Source organism: Chrysemys picta, chromosome 5, assembly GCF_011386835.1.
Source record: "Chrysemys picta bellii isolate R12L10 chromosome 5, ASM1138683v2, whole genome shotgun sequence".
NCBI lineage: Eukaryota > Metazoa > Chordata > Testudines > Emydidae > Chrysemys > Chrysemys picta.
The window spans coordinates 130,513,579-130,538,086 of NC_088795.1; the positions used below are offsets into that span (position 1 = coordinate 130,513,579).

The following is a 24,508-nucleotide window of genomic DNA, read 5'->3' on the forward strand; positions in this document are numbered from 1 at the left end:
GGCATCTGGATGAGAGAAAAAACATGATAAGAAAAGCCAAATGAAATACTATTATAAAAATTAAACTACAATTATGTAGTGTCTAATTTTCATTTAAGGCACCTAGTTACATTGCGTGTGTCCACTTGAAATATATCTGCGTGTGAGCAACATTGGTGAGAGATTATCATCTTAATCAAATATCTCCCTTGATTGTCTTACCCTGAATCCAGAGCACTAGGAGACAGATGAGATGAGTCTGTGAAATCATTTTGGCCCCTCTAGTCTGACAGACTGTGAGAATCTAAGGTAGCAAGTCTAGCAAATAACACTTTTATCTGTGCCCTGCATTGCAAGGAACCGTCGTGTGGGTGGAAGCATGCAAAGCAGCCACTCTGTGTAAAGATCCATTCCCTGTGCCCCAGTGCAAAGAAAGGGCCTCGGATAGCCCTCAGGCTCCGAGTGCAGCCCCTGTTGATGGGACTGAGTGTTGCACACATGGACTTGGCTATGGCCTTGTTATCAACATGGCTTTAATACCCAGTGTGTGTCTGTCTGTATCATTGGTAACTTTGAGCCAGAACCTGAGAAGCTTGTTTTGAGTAGTATCTGACTTTGCTATCCCTTCTATTGATATCAGTGCGACTGCTTGTGGGGTGAAGTACTACTCAATGTATGTCATGATCTTCCACTTCCAGGACACACACCTTGTTCAACACCGGTGTCGCTGGGTCACCAGTGCAGCCCTTTTTACCCCTCTGATCTTCCTCTCAGGACACTTGCCTGTGAACGTCAGGCGATCCTGGTTAAAAGCCCTAACTGTGTTTCAAAAGCTCTGTAGATCCCTTCAGGGCCTCCCAGTTCTGGGTTTGAAAAGCTACTAAGCTTTTATTTAACCAGAATAAGCACTATAGTAACATAAGAGTTTTCAGTAACCCCTCGGCATCCTATTGTCAGAAGAAAGTGTGATCTAATAAGACCCCAGCAATGCTTCCCTCCCTAGCACAGTCTAGCTCTCCAACCCCGTCTGTGATCCTGCGCCTTCTGTCCTAAGGAGCCAACCAATGACCCTTCCAATTCAACCACCCCACAGAGATCCAAGTGAGCTGTCTGGATGGAGCTTCTGACCAGGAGTCCAAAACTGTGTGACTGTGCACCTAGCATTATGGTCCTCGTCCCACAATATACTGCATCATACAACTCAGCTTAACATCTCTTGTCCTATAACAACATCTCATATCATCTAATTTCTTATTAACATAGTCCCATCTTTACAGTGAGTTTGGCCTTGTCTACATTAGAAAAGTTTTGCTGGCAGAGCCATACCTGTTGAACTCTATTGGTAAATCCTCCTAGTGTGGATGTAGCTTCTCCCAGCTTAAAAGTGCTTCTGCCAGCACAGTTTACACTGGTTCCCCAAGAGACATAATCTATACCAGCCACAACAGTTCTATGCCTGCATAATTACATTTACACTTGGTTTTATAATAATCTAGCTATGTCAGTGAAAAATCACACCCAGACTGGCACAGCTGTGCTGTGAGAAGTGTTAAATGTAGCTCAGATCTAAGATTGGTAGAACTTGGCCCTATATTTGCAGCGTTTTGATTAGAGTTGGGCCTGAACCAAAATCCCGAATACGAACGGCTCCAAACGATGGAAGAGCTTGTCTGTGGGAAGTGACTGTTGTGATTGGTTGCTCTCTTTCTGAAGAAAATAACCCTCAAATCAACTTCCGGTGTGGATATGGATCTCCAATGTCTGTCTCCAATACGTGTGTCGTGGCCCCATTGGTAACTTTGGCCTTCAGCAGATTCACAGAGGGGTCTTCACAAGGATGTTTAATTTCACAGTGAATCATCCCGTGTAGTTATAATTATTCCTGGGCAGAGAAGTGGGATATTAGGGGCTTTAAGGGATGGTGAGTTGAACAGGATTAAACACCTAGAGATTTTTCTGAAGAAAGGTGCAAGGATCCTCCTTTAGAACTCTCCCCAATCCATTCAGTTGCCGGGGTCCATTGTAGAAGAGGCAGCACATCTAGCCCCAGATTTCGGCACATCCTGGGGGATGTACAGTCAGTTGGGATCATCAGTGTGTGGGGGAATCCATGCTTCTGTGCTGGCTCTAGGGCAGTCTGCTCTTGTCTCTCAGCCCTGACCCGTTGGGCTTCCAAGGCTTCCCCTGGCCACTGTCTTCTGGGACTTCCAAGGCTGTTTCCCCGCAACACAGGGGAGCTGTGGAAGCGTTAATGTTTTATCAGGCTGCATTATCTCACTGAAGGCTTTTCTGCTGTATTCAAGTTGGATGGACAATGCCCACTGCCTTACTGGAGGAGCTTGTCCAAGTGCCTTCCCCGTCCCTGTCTCAGCTTCCCCATCAGTAACAATAGTGACTCTGTACTGTACAGCACTTTGAGATCTGTGCACAGAGAGGAGTAGATAAGCACTACGTATGCTACTTCATAGCACATACCAGTTCTATGGGGTTTTGCTACACAGACCTACTGGGTCCCAGAGGTGCTGGGACACTCTAACTCATCAGCCACGATGACTGCTAGCTACTGCATGTTTCTTCCCTTTTACATGTGTGTACAGGTTAAGAGGGAGGAAAAGCTAAATGATGGGATCCTGTCTGTGGCGTATTTGATGGACTGTCAATGTAGAGTTTCATGCTGTCCTTAGGACCCAAAGTCAATAGATTTACTTCAAATTTATGTCAGCTTAACTCAGAGATGGATCTGGCCCTTGTTTGTTAGGTTGTTTTTTTTCATTTAAATTGGCTAAGAGCAAAAATGTTCATTACCGAACGCACTTTACTTCTCTCTCTAATTTTTTTTCCATTGTGTCAAGTGAAGGGAGCAGGCTGGCAAGAGAATAGTGTTGTCATGTGACCGAGTAGAGTAGAGACAGGCACTCTGTTATTGTGGATGTAAAGGGGAAGCCTAGTTTTCTAGCTCCCATACTGACTACGCACGACCTGTTCCACTTACGGAAACCCAGAAGCTTTGGCAAAGCTCTGGGCTGGGAAATTATGAATGGGTTGTTGATTGACCCACAAGAAGCAGAATGTGCCTTATAAGAAAAAAAATAAAAAATGAAATGGCCTGTAGACACAACCTGAGTGTGTGTTGGGTATCCAGGTTTTTTTGCTATTAATCTAAGGGTACGTCTATACTTACCTCCGGGTCCGGCGGTAAGCAATCGATCTTCTGGGATCAATTTATTGTGTCTTGTCTAGACGCGATAAATTGATCCCGGAAGTGCTCGCCGTCGACGCCGGTACTCCTGCTCCGCGAGAGGAGTACACGGAGTCGACGGGGGAGCCTGCCTGCCGCGTATGGACCCGCGGTAAGTTCGAACTAAGGTACTTCGACTTCAGCTATGTTATTCACGTAGCTGAAGTTGCGTATCTTAGTTCGAAGTGGGGGGTTAGTGTGGACCAGGCCTAACTCTTCTCACAGTTGACAGTTAACAGAGACGTTGGGAGGCTGAGCTGAGGTTAACATTAGACTAATGTGGAATATTTTCCATTCAACAGAAACCGAGAATTGAGATTTGCAGTTTGTGAGTTGAGAAGTTTTAAAGGAATGACAGAAGACCAGACCATGGTAATGCTGACAGTAATGAACTCCCACATCATCTGTTTGAGTCTACAGATTGTGGGAGTGTCGTCAGGGTCAGACTCACTAAAACTGAACTGGTCCGGGATTGCCAAGGGACAGGAGGCAGAATAAGAACTAAGGAGAGTAGAAGCTTGTCCAGGTTCCTATTAGCACCAGACATTTTCAGTGACAGCAAAGGAAGGAGGTTAAATTACACCTCTCTCTACCTGTCATGCCCCTTGCAGCAGGGGGATGGTGGATGTTGGGATCGATGGGAGAAGGGGGTGAGAATAATGAAGAGCAGAGCTGATGAGGGTGTGGGCAGTACAACTGATTTATCTGCATTCCTTCTGAATGTCTGGATCGATTTTAGTTATAAACGACTTAGCTGAAATTTCAGATGCTGCAGAACAGCATGGGTAAGTGTTGCCATCTAGTGGCCATGACGATGTTCTGCAGTATTAGTTGAAGGGTTTGAAATAATACATTGAATATAATGGGCCACGTTCTCAGATGCCGTGATTGCATTGACTTCAGTGGATGTAGGCTTGCAGAGATTTTGGCCTAATGCTCATACGTATAAAGATACATAAGGATATGATGGAATTCTCTTAGACACTTGCTAACCAGACAAGTGTCTATGTGAATGACCTCCATTCCAACATGTTAATATCATCATTTCAACAGGTTAATATAGTGAAATAGGTACCTTTGTCAAAGGTCAGCTTTGATTTTATTATAATAGTGCTTGCTGGTTTGGACTTTTATTTACTGGATGGCTCATTCATTTGCAGAGCTGAGATCTATACTGTCTGCACTTTGCAAGCTCGTTAAGAAGCTGCTAGACTTGCACTGTAACATCCAGCTTTGAAGTGCAGCACCGTTTAGTAGCAGTGACTATAAGGGATTGATCCTCCACTGGTGTAAAGTAGCTAGCCTAGTTCATTTAACTTCATTGAAGATAGACTGATTTACACTATCTGAGGTCTGTCCCTAAGGGTAAAGTGTCTGTCCCCATCGGTTCTAGTCTCTCCCATATTCCATAGTGACAGCTGAAAAATGATGGGAGAGAACAGGACCATTGGATGAAAAGCCCAAAGTCTGACAGACCCCATTTCCTACGAAAGGACAACAGTTGCATTGGTTCTGTCACACTGTAAGGGAAGCAGATGTTACAGTGAGGAACAGAAACTGAAGAAAGCAGGGAGGTTTTTGTACTGCTCTGTATCACTTCTGAGCTGGTGCCAACACTAATAATTTCCAGAATCATCAGTTTCAACACGACTGATTGCGAGAGTGAAGTTAGTGCCAGACCCGATGGCCACTGACCCGGCCTGGGATGTACGTGTGGAAGCCCTGTGGATAAAAAGCTTTGGAGCTTGTCAGTCCTTTGGGAACTCGCTTCGGTTGTGGTTCCCCACCCCTGTTCAAGTCCCCTGTCTGCCTGACAAAGAGAAGGGATTTGAACAGGGATCTGCTGCATCTCAGGTGGGCGCCCTAACCACGGGGCTATGGGATGTTTCGATGTGGGTCTCTCTTACTCTCTTGTTGAAGTTGTTCCACTGTAATGGAATAATTACATATTATTTGAGCCAGAGAGAGAGTGAGAATCTCACAATAGTCCCTTGGTGGATCTGGGCACCACTGACTTCCCCGGGTTTTGGATCAGGCCTTTACATCTTAAAATGTTCTTTCTCTCTTTGCAATTTGAAATGAGACAAAGGTAATCAGAAATTGGTGCAACTCTGAAGAATATTCAGGTCTTGATAGACTGGAGTTCTGACTCTTTTTTCATTTTCCTTTAAAGGCTAATTATACTTTTAATTTGTCCTATAGTAAAATAAGACCAAGATTTTCAGAAGTCCATGTCAGAAGTCATTGTCATTCATGGAGCGTTCGAGAGTTCAATGGAAGGAAACCCCAGTCAAGCAACCAGCACCTGTAACAGTCAATATGATTTGGGGTAAAACCAAATACATCCTCAAACCCCAACCTCTGCCCCCAGCCCTAAAAAAATCAACTGCCCTCAGAAAAAGGAGGAAATATGTTTTGTGCTTTTTCCCATCTGAGCCCACTTGTGAACCTGACAACTGCCCAATTGTTCCCCCAAAGGCCCCATGTTTCTGCAACCGTCCCTCTGTCAGAGGAAGACTGGACACAGCCAATAGCTCCTGACTCTGTTATTTCACGTGTCCACCAGAGTGGGTCACTAGAGAGTAGCAGGAGCTGTTCCTTCATTCGGGAAGATGAACTTGATGCCCCTTCTAGGCTCTGCTAGCTCTGGAGTTCGGGAGTTTGGTTCAACCGCTCCAAAAAGCAGCACTGCCAATGAAGCGCTAGGAAGGGCTGTGTCTGTTTTAATCCTGAAATGCTCAGAGGGGGCAGCAAGTACAAGTTATTTTGGTGAATTGTGGAGTAAAATCATTTATGCAGGAAAAAACATTTCCGATTCAGCTGCTGCTGCAGCAAAAAGATTTCTTTACTGAAAGAAATGTGTCTAGTGGCACCTTTTTTGCAGGGCAGTATACCTTGCTAGATATGTGACACCAGATGGCGCTGTTACACAGTTTTCCAAGTTTTTCAGAGTGTGCGAGTAAGTGTTTTGGGGAGACATACCGTGTGGTTGTTAATTTTGGCTATGCAGGGGTCCGAGGAAAGGGAGTTGTATAAGTAGCAGGAGAGTGTGCTGTCTGTCTTGCTCTCTGATTAAATTGTTGAAGCAGATTTGGTTCTTGGGATATGAGCATTGATGCTGGGATAAGATTCCTAAAAGAGGGGTTTGCTTGCATGCAGTGTGTAATCGCCTCTGTTTCAGGACAGGTGTTGCTGTAAATAAAACAAGTTATGCTTTGTAACCTCAGCACTGATTTCTCCTGTACTGAGAAGCTGAGCTGCAAGTGTAGGAAATATGCTACTGCTCAGCAAAGTGTCAGCACTGGTGTTGGGAAAGACACAACTGTATTATAGAAAGGTCAGTTGTAGGAGTAGGGGAGTGTTGCCTGGTGTTGAAAGACTGATCAAAATTCTGTCTGTAATCTAGTGTAGCAGCTACACTATGTATAGGAAGCAGCTGTTATACTGAAAGAGACAGCGTGGTAAGGTTTTTGTATTGGTCTGTATCGCTGTGCGAGGGGTACCATAGGTCTGTTGACAATAATAAACTGCAGCATCTTCAGCTTCAACTTTGTTGATTGTGAGTGTGTAATCGGTGCCAGATCCACTGCTGCTGAACCGGGCTGGGACCCCAGATTGCAGGGTAGAAGCACCATAGATAAGGAGCTTCGGAGCTTGTCCTGATTTCTGTTGGTACCAGGCTAAGTAGTGATTGCTACCACCGGTGAGGCTTGAACTGGCTTTGCAGCGGATAGTGACTGTGTCTCCAGGAGACACTGCCAGGGATTCGGGAGTCTGAGTCATCACAATGTCCCCACTGGAGTCTGAGTTAACACAAAGAATGTCAGTTAACATATACATGTACAGCCTTTCTATATAGTGTCACTCTGTCTAGTGGGTGTGTATGTGTGTATATGTGTGTGTATGTATGTATAATACATACATACATTTTAAAATACACAATATTTTTTCTATAAATATTCACATTTGCCTTTTTACATGCTAATAATAGCAAATTTTCTGAAAACGATGCTAACGTTGTTTGAGCTGGTTCTTTCATTCCTCGTTGCTTCTAATTTCGTGTTTTTCTGAAACCTGTTTTTTCTCTTAGTTGCACTTAGAAGGAGACAAGCATTTCAGAAGTTACTGTCGCTAACTGAGGAATGTTTATACATTCTACATCTCATAAATTTTTCCATAGATCACTGTAGTTTAAATCATCCAGCGCGCACTTCAGTTGATTCTTACCCTGGATCCAGAGCACTAGCAGCCAGATGAGCTGAGCCTGGGAGATCATCTTGCTACGTCTGAGTGGCCCGATGCTGATCAACCAACGGTAATGAGTGACACGGAACATTTATAACCGCTCAGAGCTGCAGGGCAGTGTCAGTTGCATGTGAAATATGCAAATTTAGTTCAGAGATGAAAATTCCCAGCTGACCTAAAAATGTGCAGAGAAAGGGAAGTAAAAAGGACTAAGGAGGAAACAGGCAAGGTCAATGCGACAGCCCCTGGGGCAGCCCCTCCGATTTGTGTTCCAATGAGGCAGTTCTGATGATAGTAAAGGTAGTGCCCAGATGTCCATATTTGGAGCAGGACCCTATTTTGTTAGGTGCTAAACAACCGCATATTAGGTTACAGTCACTGTCCCTCACTTTGTGTTGAAATGGCATTTGTCAGGGTGGAATGGGAATAAATGTTCTCAGCCTGTCAGTATTACCTTACTGCTCATTTTCACTTAATGACCATAGAATCATTTTTCTACTAGGAATCTCCTCAAAAAGATATCGATGTGATCTCCCTGCATTAGGGGATCTATGTTGGGGCTAACCTCTCCCTTACCTACTACTCCCTTCTGAGTTTATTAGTGATAACCTTAAAGAACTTATTGTGATGCACAGGGTTGTGGGGACCTTAGTTTCCTGACTATTCTGCCATTAAGATCCCAAAGGTAGCTGTAGTGTACAGGAACAGGTTGATATCCCATTAAATAGTTTGTGAGCCCTGTCATTTCCTGTGTTCTATGTCGCATTGTATAAATAGACCATGATTATCATTCTGTTACCTGGAGTTTCTCAGAACCCGAAGCAGTGGCAACAACTGTTTCTCTCCAGGCAGTGTCAGGAAAAAATCAATGGGAACACAGCTCATCCATCTGATAAACAATTGGCACAAGCAGGAGTGCTTACATCTAAAACTACTTTTTTATTAGATCTCAAACACACACACACATACACACACACACACACACACACATATGCTGTCGCAGTAGGGTTAGAGCATTTCCCTAGAGTTAAGAAATGGTTGTGAGGGATCAGTGACCAGGCTTCAGAGGGCCCCGTCTTCCGTCTAGCTGCTGGGACTGCTCCCAAGCAAATTCTTTTGCCTGATCTTTTATAGCTAACTTCAAACAAAGCCCATAACCTATTGTGACTCCTAGTGGGTCACCAATTCTCCTACTTTCAGCAAAACTACTCATTATCTCTTATCAAAACATTTCTAGACATCATAATAAAACATACATGTTAGAGGCCCCTAAGACCAAGGTCGCTGTCCAAACATTCCTTCTATTTTCATGGAACATTCACTTCTTAGCTCATCCTCCCATTCGGGTAGCAAAAACTGCAAACATGCTGTTATTTGGCCTTGCCTCTCAGAGCCCAAGATTTTCCTAGCTATGGGATGTTTGGTTTTCAGCTAGCCGTGGGTGAACATAGAAAATTGCTGACTGCAGTACTGTCAAATTCTGGGGTACCACACAGGAATGTCAAATTCTGGGGTAACAATTCCCAGAGATTTAAAGGTAGATTCCTCAGTCCATATTTTAACAGCTAAAATATTTGGTCTAATTTTGAAAAGCGTGGAATGGCCAATGGGCGATACTGGAAAGGTAGTTGAATGTGGCCATCTGGTGTCAGTTCTGTGGAAGTTCAGCTTCTTGTTTAAAGGAGGTTAAATATGCATAGTAGCCACTCAGGAAACATCCCTTCTCTGTGCCCTGGTGCAGGACCACACAGAGCCCCTGATCTTTGCAACTCTCACTGACGACAACGAGATTATAAATGGTGTCGGAGACCTGCCTGGAACATGTGGTTCTGCTACTGCTGGCATCCTTTGGGATTCCTTCTGCGGTTGGGTCATTTTAAATTTTGCTAGGGAGTCGATGAGAGAGAGAGAGAGAGAGAGAGAATCAACACAGTTTCTGACTATGCTACACACACATGCTCATCCTGGCAATGCCACCTGTTGTTTGGACTGTACAGCCCCTGTACTCTGTGCAGATTAGGCACTTCTATAGGTGCTTTGTGCATCTGCAGCCTGTTGTTTGAGAGTTTCCTGCACTACGGTATAATCCAGCATAAACCGGGGTATGGTTGGTCTTGGGTAGGAATGGATACACAAGGGTTTTGTATTGTGTATGTCATTATGCAGGAGATATCATAACCTACTGACAATAATAATCTCCATCATCTTCATTTGATTGTGAATGTGAAATCTGATCTATTGCACTGAAACGGGTGGGAATCTCCGTGACAAAATAGCAAGCATGATACATTTGAAGTTTAGGATTTTGCCCAGATTTCTGGTGGTCGCAAGCTAGAGCACTGCAATGCCTGCTCCGGCCTTGCAGTCAATAGTGACTCTGCTTCCTGGAGATACTGATCCAATCTGCCCCCGGTGTCTGAAATTACATATATAATCTGAGTTAACACAGGGGTGTGATCAATCACAGAAAACAATATTCTGTCATAAATGATTGCATGTGCGTTACACCATGTAGCCTGGAAGGGATGCTGATGTTACATTTAAGAAGGATCTTTCAATCTAAAACCTTGTACCCAGTTGCTGATAACATTATTTCCCCTGTTATTTCTCTGCAATGACATGTAAAAATTCATCCATTACTGTAGCTCTCTGAGGAATGTTCATGGTTCAATTTACAGCATTTGCAAATTTTTGAATGGGTTTCTTCTGCCCACATTAAAGATCAGGACTGTGAGTGAAATTGCTTCCAGATCCAGTGCCACTGACCGGGGCTGGGACCCCAGATTGCAATGTGGAAGCATAATAGATAGGAATTTAGGAGCTTGTTCATACTGCAATGGGGCCAGGTGAAAAAGTTTTTTCATTCTGCTGCTTCTGGTAAGGTTTGAACTGTCCTTGCAGATGATAATGATTGTGTATCCTGGAGACACTGACAGGGATTTTATAGTCTGAGTCATCACAATTTCCCAATTGGAGTGTGGAATCATGGGAGGTCACAGTTGTTTGGTCAGGTGCGGCTCTGTAGGTGAGTCCTGACCTAAGTCCCTCTAAGCTGCACGGCCAGGCGGCTGCCCAGCAAGCTATCAAGTGCGACGCACTTCAGGTGTCCCTCCTCCCACTGCCGTGCTGCTCCTGCCCTCTGCCTTGGAGCTGCTCCCCGGAGCCTCCTGCTTGCTATGCAGAGCAGGCGGGAATGGAGGTGCTGATGGCCGGGTTCCCACTCCCCTGTCCCTGTACCCTATCTCTGTGGGGGCGGGGGGAATGCAACAGGGCTCAGGAGTGGGACAGAGGGAGCTTGCTGGTGGCTGCTGCTGCTGTCTGCTTTGAGTGACAATCTACTTAAAAGGGCAACGTACAGCAGCAGATTCTTTGGGCTGCCTTTTGCCATCATCTGAAATTCTGCACTTTAATTCAAAAGATCCCTGAATTTGTCTTTTTCCATTGTGATTATAGAGTCATAACGCTGTAAACTGATGTGTAAACACTGGAATAACAGTAACCTCCACCGAAATGCTGCTGGTGGAGAGAGAGGGCTGGGTCCTCCGTAGAATAAGGAAGAAAAAGGGCCCCTTTCAGTGAGGAATGTGTGTCCCTGATGAGAGTGTTTGTTGGTGTCTGCCATTTACCACTGATAAGCCCCCTCATTTTGTAGATGGTTCCTTGTTCACCACGAGCAGCTGCATCTTCTGCTTGTGTTGCCAGATTATTAATACAATGACGTTTGTCCGCTCTCACAAGGCGTTTGACCTCCCAGTGTGCCTTGCTATACTGCTTGCGATATTTGTCCGTTAGCTTCTGGGCTTTTGTGTCTAAAATGTTTTTCTTCAGGGCTCATCTGGTTTCTGTGGTGTTCCATTTGCTAGGTGTAATCCACTCCTTCCTTCTCTTCTACCTGTAGCCTAGATAAATTGTTATTTTGTTCCACTTCTTGTTGAGCTCCTCATCTGCATACCCCTCCTCTTCATCAAGGTCTGAAAGTGCCTGAAACCTGTTCTTTAACTGCAGTATGAAGACTTTCTCTACTTCAGGGGACTTTACCTTGTCAATGTCATAATGTCTATGTCCTTTGTTTGGACCCACACTTCTCAGTTTTAGCTTGATGGAGGCTATCACAAGGTGGTGGTCGCTGCCAACATCTGCACCCCTTATCACTTTCACATCTGTCAGTGAACGTCGCCATTTGCCAATGATCATGATATGGTCAATCTGGTTCTGATCTCTGCCATTTGCATAACACCATGTCAGCTTGTGAATTTCACGATGTTGAAATAGGGTTCCGCCGATGACTGGGTCATTTCTATTACAGAAACTAACAGGCCTCTCTCCATTTTCATTCATGCTTCCACACCCATGTCTTCCCATTGCTCTGTTGTTGTTTGTGTTCTTCTTACCGAGGTTGGCATTCAGGTCTCCCATGACAATAGTTAGGTATTGACGTGGTACTCTCCATAACTCTGCCTGTAATGTAAGGTAGAATTTGTCCTTTACTTCTTCATCATTGTCATTTGTGGAAGCATAGCACTGAATCAGGGTGATATTATGTTTTCCTTTCAGTCTGGCTGTCGTAAGTCTGCTGCTGCTGGATTTCCATTCAGGCAGGGAATGCTCCACTCCTTTCTTCAAAAGGATGGCCACACCCTCATAGTGTTGTCCATCATCCCATCCCGAATACAGCAAAGTTTTTTCTGAGGCTGTTGTTAATCTTTCTGATCCCATCCATCTGCTTCACTGACACCCAGGATGTGGAAGCTGTAGCGTCTCATCTCTGCTTTGACCTGAGCTAGGTTCCCTATTTCGTACATTGTCCGTATGTTCCAAAAACCAAGTTTGGTTTTTGTCTTGGTGATGAGCACTTCAGTCTTCATGCCAGTGGCTTCCTTTCAGCATTCACCACTGGCAGTTATACAGGTCCTTGACTCCTGAAAGCCATCACACATAGTAATTTCTCTGTCGCTGTTTCCGTAATATATATATACTTTTTACAGGACAGGGTTGGCCTTGTCCCTAACCCCCAACCTGGAGGACCAGGGTGTTTGTTTTGTCTGGCCCCTCCCCCACAGACCAATCCGGCATGGTTGAACCTACCAGGAGCAAAAAGCCCCCGCCGACACAGACTCTGAGGATTGTTAGAGCACACAAGCTGTCCCCCCACGACAAGGGACGGACACTAGAGGACAGTAAATAGGAGGTGAGTAAAGTAATTTAAAGCCAGAAATAAAAAAAAAAAAGGCCACTGTGGTTTTGGAGAAGTTAAAAACGCTTCTGTGTGGAGGGAAGATTCTCTAGCAACAGACTGTCTGCTAAGTTATGTGTATTACATGGTTGAGACAGCAGGTATGTGTGTTTCTGGGTCTGAAAGTTTGCCCCCGAATAACGTGTAGCATTTGCACTGAGAAGGCGGCTGTTTGAAGGAAGCAGCTGTGACACAGAATGGAATGGACTGGGAGGTTTTTGTATTAGTCTGTATCACTGTGAGAGGTGAGCTATAGCCTTGCTGACAATAATAATCTCCAACATCTTCAGCTTGAACGTTGCTGATTGTGAGAGTGAAATCCGTTCCAGATCCACTGCCTGTGAACCGGTCTGGGATCCCAGTGGCACGTGTGGAAGCATGGTAGATAAGGAGTTTAGGAGCTTGTCCTGATTTCTGTTGGTACCAGGCTAAGTAGGTATAAGCACCTGTAATGCCTGCACTGGCTTTGCAATTGATAGTGACTGTGTCTCCTGGAGACACTGCCAGGGATTCTGGAGTCTGAGTCATCACAATCTGCCCATTGGAGCCTGAATTCACAAAGAGACTAGAAGTTAACACAAATACAGATCTAGTCAATCAAACTCAACAACATTGTGTCTGTAAAATATTCCCATGTGCGTCTTTACACAATGACTCTCCCTAGTCAGCTGGGCGTGATGCTAACATTGAGCTCCAGACACCGTTTCATTCTAACTGTTTTGACTACGGCTCATAATTTTCTCAAACATCATTTTCTTAATTCAAGCTAAAATAAGTTAAAGATTTTCATAAATCAGAGTCAGTCCTGGCACCTGTTTATTCTTTAACATTAATATTTTGGTAATCCCTGAACGCCGCTAACAGTTTTGGTCCGTTTGTGCCAGATGCTGTACAAACAATAAGTGACAGTCCCTGCCACAAAGAGCTAACTAATTAAATGGATTTTGATTGACCCATAAACTATAATCTACAATGTACAATATTTCTAGTTCTTTTAAGCTTTTATAAGGATAATTTTACTTTTAATTCATCAAATTCCTTCTGGGTTTGATCCTTACCCGGGATCCAGAGCATTAATAGACAGATGAGCTGAGCCTGTGAGATCATCTTGATACGTCTGACTGGCCTGATGCTGATCAACAAACTATAACGAGTGACACGGAGCATTTATAACAGTTCAGCACCACAGGGGAAGGGTGTGAAATATGCAAATGGGTTCAGAGATGAAAATTCACACCTGGTCCATGAACATGTACAAAAAAGGAAGTGAACGGACCGTGGGTGACATAGGCAAGTTCAACCAGTCGCTCCTGGGTACAAGTGTGTCTGTGTTAAAATGACATTTGTCTGGGATTACAAAGAATAAAAGTTCTCAGCATATTGTGATTTCTGGGATGCTGGTTAATATCACAGCTACACTGGAGATCTCCTCACAACTTGTGATACAAAATGGTGTGATCTGCCTTTGAGAGAGAAACAGAACTGGGGGGTGAGGGTCTTCAAGCAGGGAGAATCCTCAGTTAGCAAAGGTAAATCCTGATTAGCCCAGTCTGTGCCATCCCTGCTCATCCTCATCTACACGCGAAAAGTTTCAGTTCTGCTGAATTGATGTTTTCCAATGAAAAACCATTTTGTCAGAAAATTCCCATCCATCTCCAAGTTTCTCCTTTGCTTCAGTCTGTTATGTAACCTATTTGATGAAATCAGCAATATTAGTAAAAAATAATTTTGACCCAATGAGCTATTTTCTTCTCCCTTTAAAAGGTAAATTCAGATGCATGTTTGTGGAAAAGGAGCTAAATGCTAAACAATTCTGTCCAACAACTGATTAGTAATTAAGTGTTGACATCCCTGTCCTGAGGAGCATAGGTTGTAAATAGGGGAGATCTTTGTTTGAGAAGATGAGTAAACTGAGGCAGAGAGAAATGTTGCATCCAAGGGTGCCTAGTGAGTTAGTGGATGAGATGGGAAATAGACCTCATAAACTTCTTCTAGACTCATTCTTGAACTGTTCTGTCTCAGTGACTCCTTCTGTAAAATGGGATGATAGTGCTATTGGGAGGGTGTGACGTTGTGCAGTCTGTATGGTTTTATAAAAATATGATAAGTGAATATAATTTAACTGGAATATGCTTCATGCAAAAGGTCTCTTGTTAGGTATCATTACAAAGTTTATAATCTACTGAGTGTGATCATGCTATTTGTATAAATGTACCACTCTTGTATCTAAAACTAGAAATATGAAATATAACTCTGAGGGCCTATTGTAATTATGTCAAGTGTGGGCCATTAAGGATGGTTTGGAATCTTGATGACTCCCATTGTCTGCAGATGGCTGTATTTACCTGTGAGTCTTCCTGTATATGTGTGTGCTGGCAAGTGGGTAATGAAGTCTTGCAGTGACATGTGATCATGTCACCTGAACTGGAATCCATCTTTAACCTGGTGCTTTTCCAGTGAGGGGGGGTGGAAACCCAGAGGGACAAAGGGTTCCCGCCTTATGCAAAAGATATATAAAGGGGTGGAAGAGAACAGAGAGGGAGAGGAGCCATCATGAAGAATCCCCTAGCTATCACCTGAGTTGCAACAAGAGCTGTACCAGGGGAAAGAATTGTGCCCAGGCCTGGAAGGTGTCCAGTCTGAGAAAAACTTACTGAAACATATCTGAGGGTGAGATTATCTGTATTTAGTTTGATTAGACATAGATTTGCGCATTTTATTTTATTTTGCTTGGTGACTTACTTTGTTCTGTCTGTTACTACTTTGAACCACTTAAATCCTACTGTCTGTATTTAATAAAATCACTTTTTATTTAGTAATTTACTCAGAGTGTGTATTAATACCTGGGGGAGCAAACAGCTGTGCATATCTCTCTATCAGTGTTATAGAGGGCAAACAATTTATGAGTTTCCCCTGCATAAGCCTTATGCAGGGTAAAACGGATTTATCTGGGTTTAGACCCCATTGGGAGTCGGGCATCTGAGTGCTAAAGACAAGCACACTACTGTGAGCTGTTTTCAGGTAAACCTGCAGCTTTGGGACAAGTGATTCAGACCCTGGATCTGTGTTAGAGCCAGACAGGAGTGGCTGGCTCAGCAAGACAGGGTGCTGGAGTCCTGAGCTGGCAGGGGAAACAGGAGCAGGGGTAGTCTTTGCATATCGGGTGGCAGCTCCCAAGGGGGTTTCTGTGATCCAACCCGTCACAGTGGCGTAGTCGAGCAGGATCTGTGCACAGCTGATTGCTTTGAGATACCGGTAGTGATTTTAAGTGAGTTTTAAGTGTGGTGGCTGGAGAACAGACAAAGTGGTTACTGGTTTGTTATTTTCTGTTTGCTTATTTCGGGAACGGGAAGTAGGGACAGAAAAGGAAGCAAAATAAGTAAGAATGAAGATCAAAAGAAGCTAAAACTACACAAGTTGCAAATTGCCCAGAAAGACTGAACAATGGGCGCTGGGAATGTCTCTGTTAACTAAGAAGCCCCTGAGCTGAGTGCATCTCAGTTTCAGTGAACTGCAGATGGGTGTGGCCCAACCTCTGTCTGTGCCACAAGTACTCCTGTTCTTTCTGTCTGTGCTGAAGCTGACTGGAGTGTCTAACCTAGCAAGACAGGAGGGGATGGATGCCTGTTCTGGCAGGAGGGGGTTCTCTGTGGTATCCCAGCTCGTTGAGTGATGGTCTCAAGGGAAGACGAATGGAAATTGATGTACAATTTGCCCGGGAAAAGGCTGCCCACCAACCTGGACTTAAGAGACAAAGCAATTAAGACCCAGAAGGGCAGGGGAGGTGTGATGATTTACTACTAGCCACAGCCTGCAGTCCTTTATCCCTGGTGGTGAGGATGTGCAATGGTTACAAGCTAAAAACTGAACTGGGGTCAGCACTTTCTCTCCTATTTGATATTATCTGAAATAAGGACCAGACGCTGTAGGTTATTGGACCATAGAGAAGTGATTGAGGAAATGTAGTGTAGACAATCCTTCTCTCTGTCTCACCTGTGACCAGCCTCAAGGACAGGCATGCACCGTATTGTGGAAACGGGGCCACCTGCTTTAGGGCTTGTATGGGGAGGCAGGCAGTCACTCTGCTCACACAATTTCTGGATGCTTTATATATTGACCTTGTTTTGTACTGTTGGTAGGAAATTGGATCCAGCCTATAACAGCTAATACTCCTCAGTAGTTAAAAGGAAGCCAATGAGTATATTAAGAATCACCCTGTAAATTCCAGTCTCTGCGCTACTGCAGTGAGGGAGTTGTAGAAATGGAAGGAAGACATGGACATTGGGTGAGGTGTTTGAAATTCACGGACACTACATCAATTTGAGGCAGCAGCAGTTGGAGAGAATACTCTGACTTTCTACAGGCAACAGCTGTTTCAGTAAGGAACAGAAACTGAAGAAAGCAGGGAGGTTTTTGTATTGGTCTGTATCACTGTGAGAATTATAGCCTTGACAATAATAATCTCCAGCATCATCAGCTTCTACGCGGCTGATTGTGAAAGTGAAGTCAGTGTCAGATCCACGGCCACTGAACCGGTCTGGAACACCAGAGACACGGGTGGAAGCGCCATATATGAGGAGCTTAGGAGCTTGTCCTGATTTCTGTTGGTACCAGGACATGTAGCTGCTAACACTGGAACTGGCTTTGCAGTTAATGGTGACTCTGTCTCCTGGAGACACTGCCAGGGATTCTGGAGTCTGAGTCATCACAGTCTGCCCACTGACATCTGGATGAGAGAAAAAACATTATAAGACAAGCCAAATGAAATACTATTATAAAAAAATTATACTACAAATATGTAGTGTCTAATTTTCATTTAACGACTTAGTTTCATTGCTTGTGTCCACTAGAAATATATCTGCCTGTGATCTCATGGGATGAAGAATTAAGTTAAGTTTGATGAAGAAATCTACGATAAACATTGGTGAGAGATTATCATCTTAATCTAATATCTCCTTGATGTTCTTACCCTGAATCCAGAGCACTAGGAGACAGATGAGATGAGTCTGTGAAATCATTTTGGTCCCTCTAGTCTGACAGACCGTGAGAATCTAAGGTAGCAAGTCTAGCAAATAACACTTTTATATGTGCCCTGCATTGCAAGGAATCGTCGTGTGGGTGGAAGCATGCAAAGCAGCCACTCTGTGTAAAGGTCCATTTCCTGTGCCTCATTGCAAAGAAAGGGCCTTGTATAGCCCTCTGCCTAAGAGTGCAACTCCTGTTGATGAAGCTGAGAATTGCACACATGGACTTGGCTTTGGCCTTGTTATCAACATGGCTTTAATACCCAGTGTGTGTGTCTATATCATTGGTAACTTTGAGCCAGAACCTGAGAAGCTTGTTTTTGCTATCCCTTCTATTGATATCAGTGGGACTGCTTGTGAGGTGAGGTACCACTCAGTGTGTGTGTGTGTCCCGATCTTCCAGTTCCAGGACACACAGCTTGTTCAACAGCCCTTTTAACCCTCTAATCTTCCTCTCAGGACACTTGCCTGTGAAGAAGATCCCTTCAGGGCCTCCCACTTCTGGGTTTGAAAAACTACTAAGCTTTTATTTAACCAGAATAAGCACTATAGTAACATAAGAGTTTTCTCTGCATCCTACTGCCAGAGGGAAAGTGTGATCTTATAAGAGCCCAGCAGTGCTTCCCTTCCCAATCACAGTCTAGCTCTCCAACCCCTTCTGTGATCCTGCACCCTCTCTCCTAAGGAGCCAACCAATGACCCTTCGAATTCAACCACCACACAGAGATCCAAGTGACCTATCTGGATGGAGTGTCTGTCCAGGAGTCCAAGACTGTGTGTCTGTGCACCTAGTAATCTGGTCTTCATCCCACAATATACTGCATCATACAACTCAGCTTAACATCTCTTGTCCTATAACAACATCTCATATCATCTAATTTCTTATTAACATCATCTCATCTTTACAGTGAGTTTGGCCTTGTCTACATTGGAAAAGTTTTGCTGGCAGAGCTATACCTGTTGAACTATATTGGTAAATCCTCCTAGTGTGGCTGCAGCTTCTCCCAGCATAAAAGTGCTTCTGCCAGTACAGTTTACACCAGTTCCCCAAGGGACATCATCTATACTGGCCACAACAGTTCTAGGCCTGCATAATTGCACTGGGTTTTATAGTAACGTAGCTATGTTGGTGAAAAATCACACCCAGACTGGCACAGCTGTGCTGTGAGAAGTATTAAGTGTAGCTCAGGTCTAAGAGTCATAGATCTTTGCCCTGTATTTGCAGTGTTTAGATTAGAGTTGGTCCTGAACCGAAATCCCAGATACGAACGGCTCCAAATGGTGGAAGAGTTTGTCTGTGGAAAGTGACTATTATGATTGGTTGCTCTCTCTCTGAAGGAGATAATCCTCAAATCAACTTCCAGTGTGGATGTGGATCTCCAGTGTCTGTCCCCAATGTGTGTGTCGTGGCCCCATCGGTAGCTTGGGCCTTCAGCAGATTCACAGAGGGGTCTTCACAAGGATCTTTAATTTCACAGTGAATCATCCCATGTAGTTATAATTCTTCCTGGGCAGAGAAGTGGTATATTAGGGGCTTTAAGAGACAGTGAGTTGAACGGGATCTAAACAACTAGAGATTTTTCTGAAGAAAGGTGCAAGGATCCTTCTCTAGAGCTCTTCCCAATCCATTCAGTTGCCAGGGTCCGTTGTAGAAGAGGCAGTACATCCAGCCCAAGATTTCAGCACATCCTTGGGGGATGCCCATCGGTTGGGGTCATCAGTGTGCGGGGGAATCCATGCTTCTGTGCTGGCTCCAGGGCAGTCTGCTCTTGTCCCTCAGCCCTGACCCACTGGGCTGCCAAGGCTTCCCCTGGCCACTGTCTTCTGGAACCCGGAATTCCAAAGGGTGTTTCCCCATAACACAGGAGCTGTGGAAGAGTTAATGTTGCATCAGGCTGAATTATGTCACTGAAGGCTTTTCTGCTGGTATTCAAGTTGGACGGACAATGAGCTCTGCCACTCAATTGCTGGGAGAGCTTGTCTAAGTGCCTTCCCCTGTCACTGTCTCAGCTTCCTTATTAGTAACAACAGTGACTCTGTACTGTACAGCACTTTGAGATCTGTGCACAGAGAGCAGTAGATAAGCACTAAGTATGTTACTTCATAGCACATATAATTTCTAAGGGGTTTTGCTACACAGACCTACTGGGTCCCAGAGGTGCTGGGACACTCTAACTCATCAGCCACGATGTCTGCTAGCTACTGCATGTTTCTTCCCTTTCACATGTTTTTACAGGTTAAGAGGAAGGAAAATCTAAATGATGGGATCCTGTCTGTGGCGTATTTGATGGACTGTCAATGTAGAGTTTCATGCTGTCCTTAGGAGCCAAAGTCAATGGACTTACTTCCAGTTTATGTCATCTTAACTCAGATGGATCTAGGCCTTGTTTGTTAGGGTTTTATTAAATTTAAATTGGCTAATAGCAAAAATGTTTTTTCCCAAACCTTTCTTTTCTCTCTAATTTTTCCTCCATTGTGTCAACTGATGGGAGCAGGCTGGCAAGAGAATAGTGTTGTCATGTGACAGAGTAGAGCAGAGACAGGCACTCTGTTATTGTGGATGTAAAGGGGAAGCTTTACTGAGGTTTCTGGGTATAGCCTAGTTCTCTAGCTCCCATACTGACTACACACGACCTGTTCTACTTACGGAAACCCAAAGTCTTTCTCAAAGTTCTGGGCTTAGCAGTTACAGAATGGATTACTGATTGGGCTAGAAGAAGCAGAGGGTGCCTTTTAAGCAAAATCTAAAAAAATAAATGGCCTGTCAAGACAATCTGAGTGTTTATTACATATGCAGGGATTTTTCTATTAATCTAACTCTTCTCACAGTTTACAGTTAACAGAGATGTTGGGTGGCTGGGCTGAATTTAACATTAGAATAATGTGGAGTATTTTCCATTCAACAGAAACAGAGAATTGAGATTTGCAGTTTGTGAGTTGAGAAGTTTATAAGTAATGACAGAAAGAGGCTGCAGAAAGCGCTGGGGACCATGGTAATGCTGGTAGTAATGAACTCCAGCATCATCTGTTTGAGTCGACTGGTTGTGGGAGTGTCGTCAGGGTCAGACTCGCTAAAACTGAACTGATCTGGGATTTCCAAGGGACAGGAGGCAGACTAAGAAGTAAGCAGAGTAGGCGCTTGTCCAGGGTCCTGTTAGCACCAGACATTTTCATTGACCGCGAAGGAGGGAGGTTAAATTACACCTCTGTCCACCCGTCATGTCCCTTGCACCAGGGGACTGTGGATGTTGGGAAGGCTGGGAGGAGGGGGTGAGAATAATGAAGACCAGAGCTGATGAGTGTGGGGGCAGCAGAACTGATTTATCTGCATTCCTTCCAAATGGGTGGAGCAGTTTTACTATTGTGTTAACTTTGTTATAAAGGACTTAGCTGAAATTTCAGATGCTGCAGAACAGCCTGGGTAAGTGTTGCCATCTAGTGGCCATGACAATGTTCTGTAGCACTAGTTGAAGGGTTTGAAATAATACGTTAAATATACTGGGCCACGTTCTCAGGTGCCATGATTGTGTTGACTTCAGTGGATGGAGGCTTGCATAGATTGGCCTGATGCTCACACGTATAAAGATACATAAGGATATGCTGGAATTCTTTTAGACACTTGCTAGCCGGACAAGTGACCTCCATTCCAACATGTTAATATCAACATTTCAACAGGTTAATATAGTAAAATAGGTACCTTTTTAATAGGTCAGCTTTGATTTTATTATAACAGTGCTTTGAACTTTTATTTACTGGATGGCTCATTCATTTGTAGAGCTGAGATCTATACTGTCTGCACTTTGCAAGCTCGTTAAGAAGCTGCTAGACTTGCACTGTAACATCCAGCTTTGAAGTGCAGCACCGTTTAGTAGCAGTGACTATAAGGGATTGATCCTCCACTGGTGAAAAGTAGCTTAGTTCACTTGACCACGGGGCTATGGGATGTTTTGATGTGGGTCTCTCTTACTCTCTTGTTGAACATGTTCCACTTTAATGCAATAATTAAATATTAGTTGAGCCAAAGAGAGAGTAAGAATCTCACACAATAGTCCCTCGGTGGATCTGGGCCCCACTGACTTCCCCGGGTTTTGGATCAGGCCTTTACATCTGAAAATGTTCTTTCTCTCTTTGCAATTTGAAATGCAATCAGAAACTGGTGCAACTCTGAGGAATATTCGGGACTTGATAGACTAGAGTTCTGACTCTTTTTTCATTTTCCTTTAAAGGCCAATTATACTTTTAATTTGTCCTGTTCCCTCTTCGTTTAATTTTTACCCTGGATCCACGGCACTAACAACCAGGTGAACTGAGCCTGTGAGATCATTCTAATGCATCTGAGCTGTCCAGGGCTGATCATTAAATGATGGAGAGTGAAACACAACGTTTTATAACCGCTCAGAGAAGGAAAGAAAGATCAGGTAGTTCTGAGTATACTAAGCCTCCCGTTTCATCCGTTGTGTCAGAAGCTCAGCCCTTAGACATATAGAGACTGATTCTATCATGGCCAGATACAGGTAACTCCCATTAAAATCAATGGGCCTGATTCTGATCTCAGTTACACTCCGTTATATTCCTCTAGAAAGATTAATAGATTCCAAGTTCGGAAGGGACCATTTTGATCATCAAGTCTGACCCTCCTGTATAACAAAGCCCATAGAACTGCCTCAAAATAATTCCTAGAGCAGAACTTTTAGAAAAACATCCAATCTTGATTTACAAATCATCAGTGATGGAGAATCGATCATGACCTTTGGTAAATTGTTCCAAAGGTAAATAACATTCAGTGTTAGAAAGAACAACAGGAGTACTTGTGGCACCTTAGAGACTAACAAATTTATTAGAGCATAAGCTTTCGTGGGCTACAGCAGAAATGTATGCCTTATTTCCCGTCTGAATTGGTCTAGGTTCCAGCCATTGGATCGTGTTCTACCTTTCTTTGCTAGATTGAAGAGTCCATTATCAAATATTTTATCTCCATGAACGTACTTACAGACTATAATCAAGTGACCCTTTCACCATCTCTTATTTAAGCTAAATAAGAGACTCAAGAAGCTCAATTGAAGAAAGCAGGTTGGAATTAAGCAAGAAGATTTACGATTTTTGTTGTCAAGTATCAGAGGGGTAGCCGTGTTAGTCTGAATCTGTAAAAAGCAACAGAGGGTCCTGTGGCACCTTTGAGACTAACAGAAGTACTGGGAGCATAAGCTTTCGTGGGTAAGAACCTCACTTCTTCAGATGCAAGCATCTTCTTGCATCTGAAGAAGTGAGGTTCTTACCCACGAAAGATTTTTGTTGTGGATCCTATGGCGCTGATCCTGTTCTCATTGATTTCATTGGGAGAACTAAACCTGTTCTCACTGATCTCAGTGGGAAGTAGTAGGAACTGATACACTGAACAGAACAGCTGAGGGAGGGTTACGTATTGGTTGTATCATTTTGCAAGGAGTATCATAGCCTTGTTGACAATTGTAATCTCCATCATCTTTAGCTGGTTATGAAGGTGAAATCATACTCCTGGTTACTGCCATTGAAAGGGGTGGGAATCCCAGTGGCAAGACAAGCAAGATAAATAAGAATATTAGGATTTTGTGTGGATTTCTGTTGGTTCCCTTCTAAAGCATTGATAATGCCTCTACTGGCCTTGCAGTCAATGGTGCCTCTGTTTCCTGGAAATATTGGAAGGGATTCTGGTGGCTGAAACAACAACCAAAATCTAAATTAACATAGATGTGTGATCTATCACACTCACCTAGATTGTGTTATAAATGATTACATGAGCATTATACTTCATGGCAGGCACTGAAGCTAATGTTACACTTAAGAAAGATCTTTCAATCTAAATCCTAGTTGCCTGGATGCTAACAACATTATTTCCTGCTATTTCTTTGCATCTTTCAGCTGGAAATATTTGTGCTTAGCTACTGTGTGAAGGTTTGTGAAGGTTTTAGGAGGTTCCCACTGGAGTTCACTGGCAGACCCAATGGAAAGGGGACTGGATCCATTCTCCACATCTCTGAGCTGCCCGTGTTTCTCTTCTCAGTGATTCACTTACAATGTTAGTTATGTTGTTTCCTCAGGAACTCCCTATCACACTTCTTATGTACAACTGTCCTTCCCCTCTTCAAGGCCCTGCATTTCTACTATGTTTCCTCTTATAGGGAAGCTTCCTGTTTTCCATCTCCTGTTATACCAGTCATCTACCAGAGTGGGTCACTAGATGATGAGTTGAGTTGTTCCTCTCCAACATCTGGAAGCTGTAGAGCACAGGGCATCACTTCTGCCTCCTACCCCAGCAAAACTATCTGTAAAGCACTGGGCTGACCTGAAATTCTTGCAGTCTTTTTAGGGCAGTAATTCATCATCATCATGTTCCCATTACGCCTCTGGCGTGCTTTAGGCTGGCAATGAAGCTCCTCCACGCCTATCTGTTTCTGGCAAGGCTTTCAGTGGTTCCCCACCTGTGCCCCAGGTTTTTCAGCTCGGCTTCCACAGCTCTTCGCCATGTTTTTTTTGGGCTCCCTTGTTTTCACTTGCGTTCAGGTGTCCATCTTTTTGCCACTCTGGTGATGGAATCAGTTTCCATCCGAAGCACATGGCCAATCCATCTCCAACGCCTCCTGGCAATGATGGTGCTCAGATCCTCTTGGCTGCACTGTGTGAATAGATCTTGGTTGAGATTGTTCTGTTTGGACATGTCATACTTTCTCATTTCCCAGCATTCTGCACTATAAAGTAATGTTGAAAGTATGTAGCTCTGATAAATCTTGAGTTTGCTTTTGGTTTTCTATG

General features: G+C 43.9%; 1 protein-coding gene and 1 gene segment (V, D, J or C); both read right to left on the reverse strand.

Moving 5' to 3' along the window:
* Positions 1 to 24,508, reverse strand: part of LOC101950827 (Ig kappa chain V-III region MOPC 63-like) — a 403,290-nt gene that overhangs the window by 175,309 nt on the left and 203,473 nt on the right.
* LOC101949913 (immunoglobulin superfamily member 3-like) lies at positions 11,351 to 17,421 on the reverse strand. The gene is made up of 3 exons (XM_065597427.1): positions 17,044 to 17,421; positions 12,781 to 13,243; positions 11,351 to 11,681 (listed from the first exon to the last, which is right to left on the reverse strand). Exons 1-3 carry the CDS (start codon positions 17,399 to 17,401, stop codon positions 11,351 to 11,353), a joined length of 1,152 nt encoding a protein of 383 aa, XP_065453499.1. The 5' UTR covers positions 17,402 to 17,421.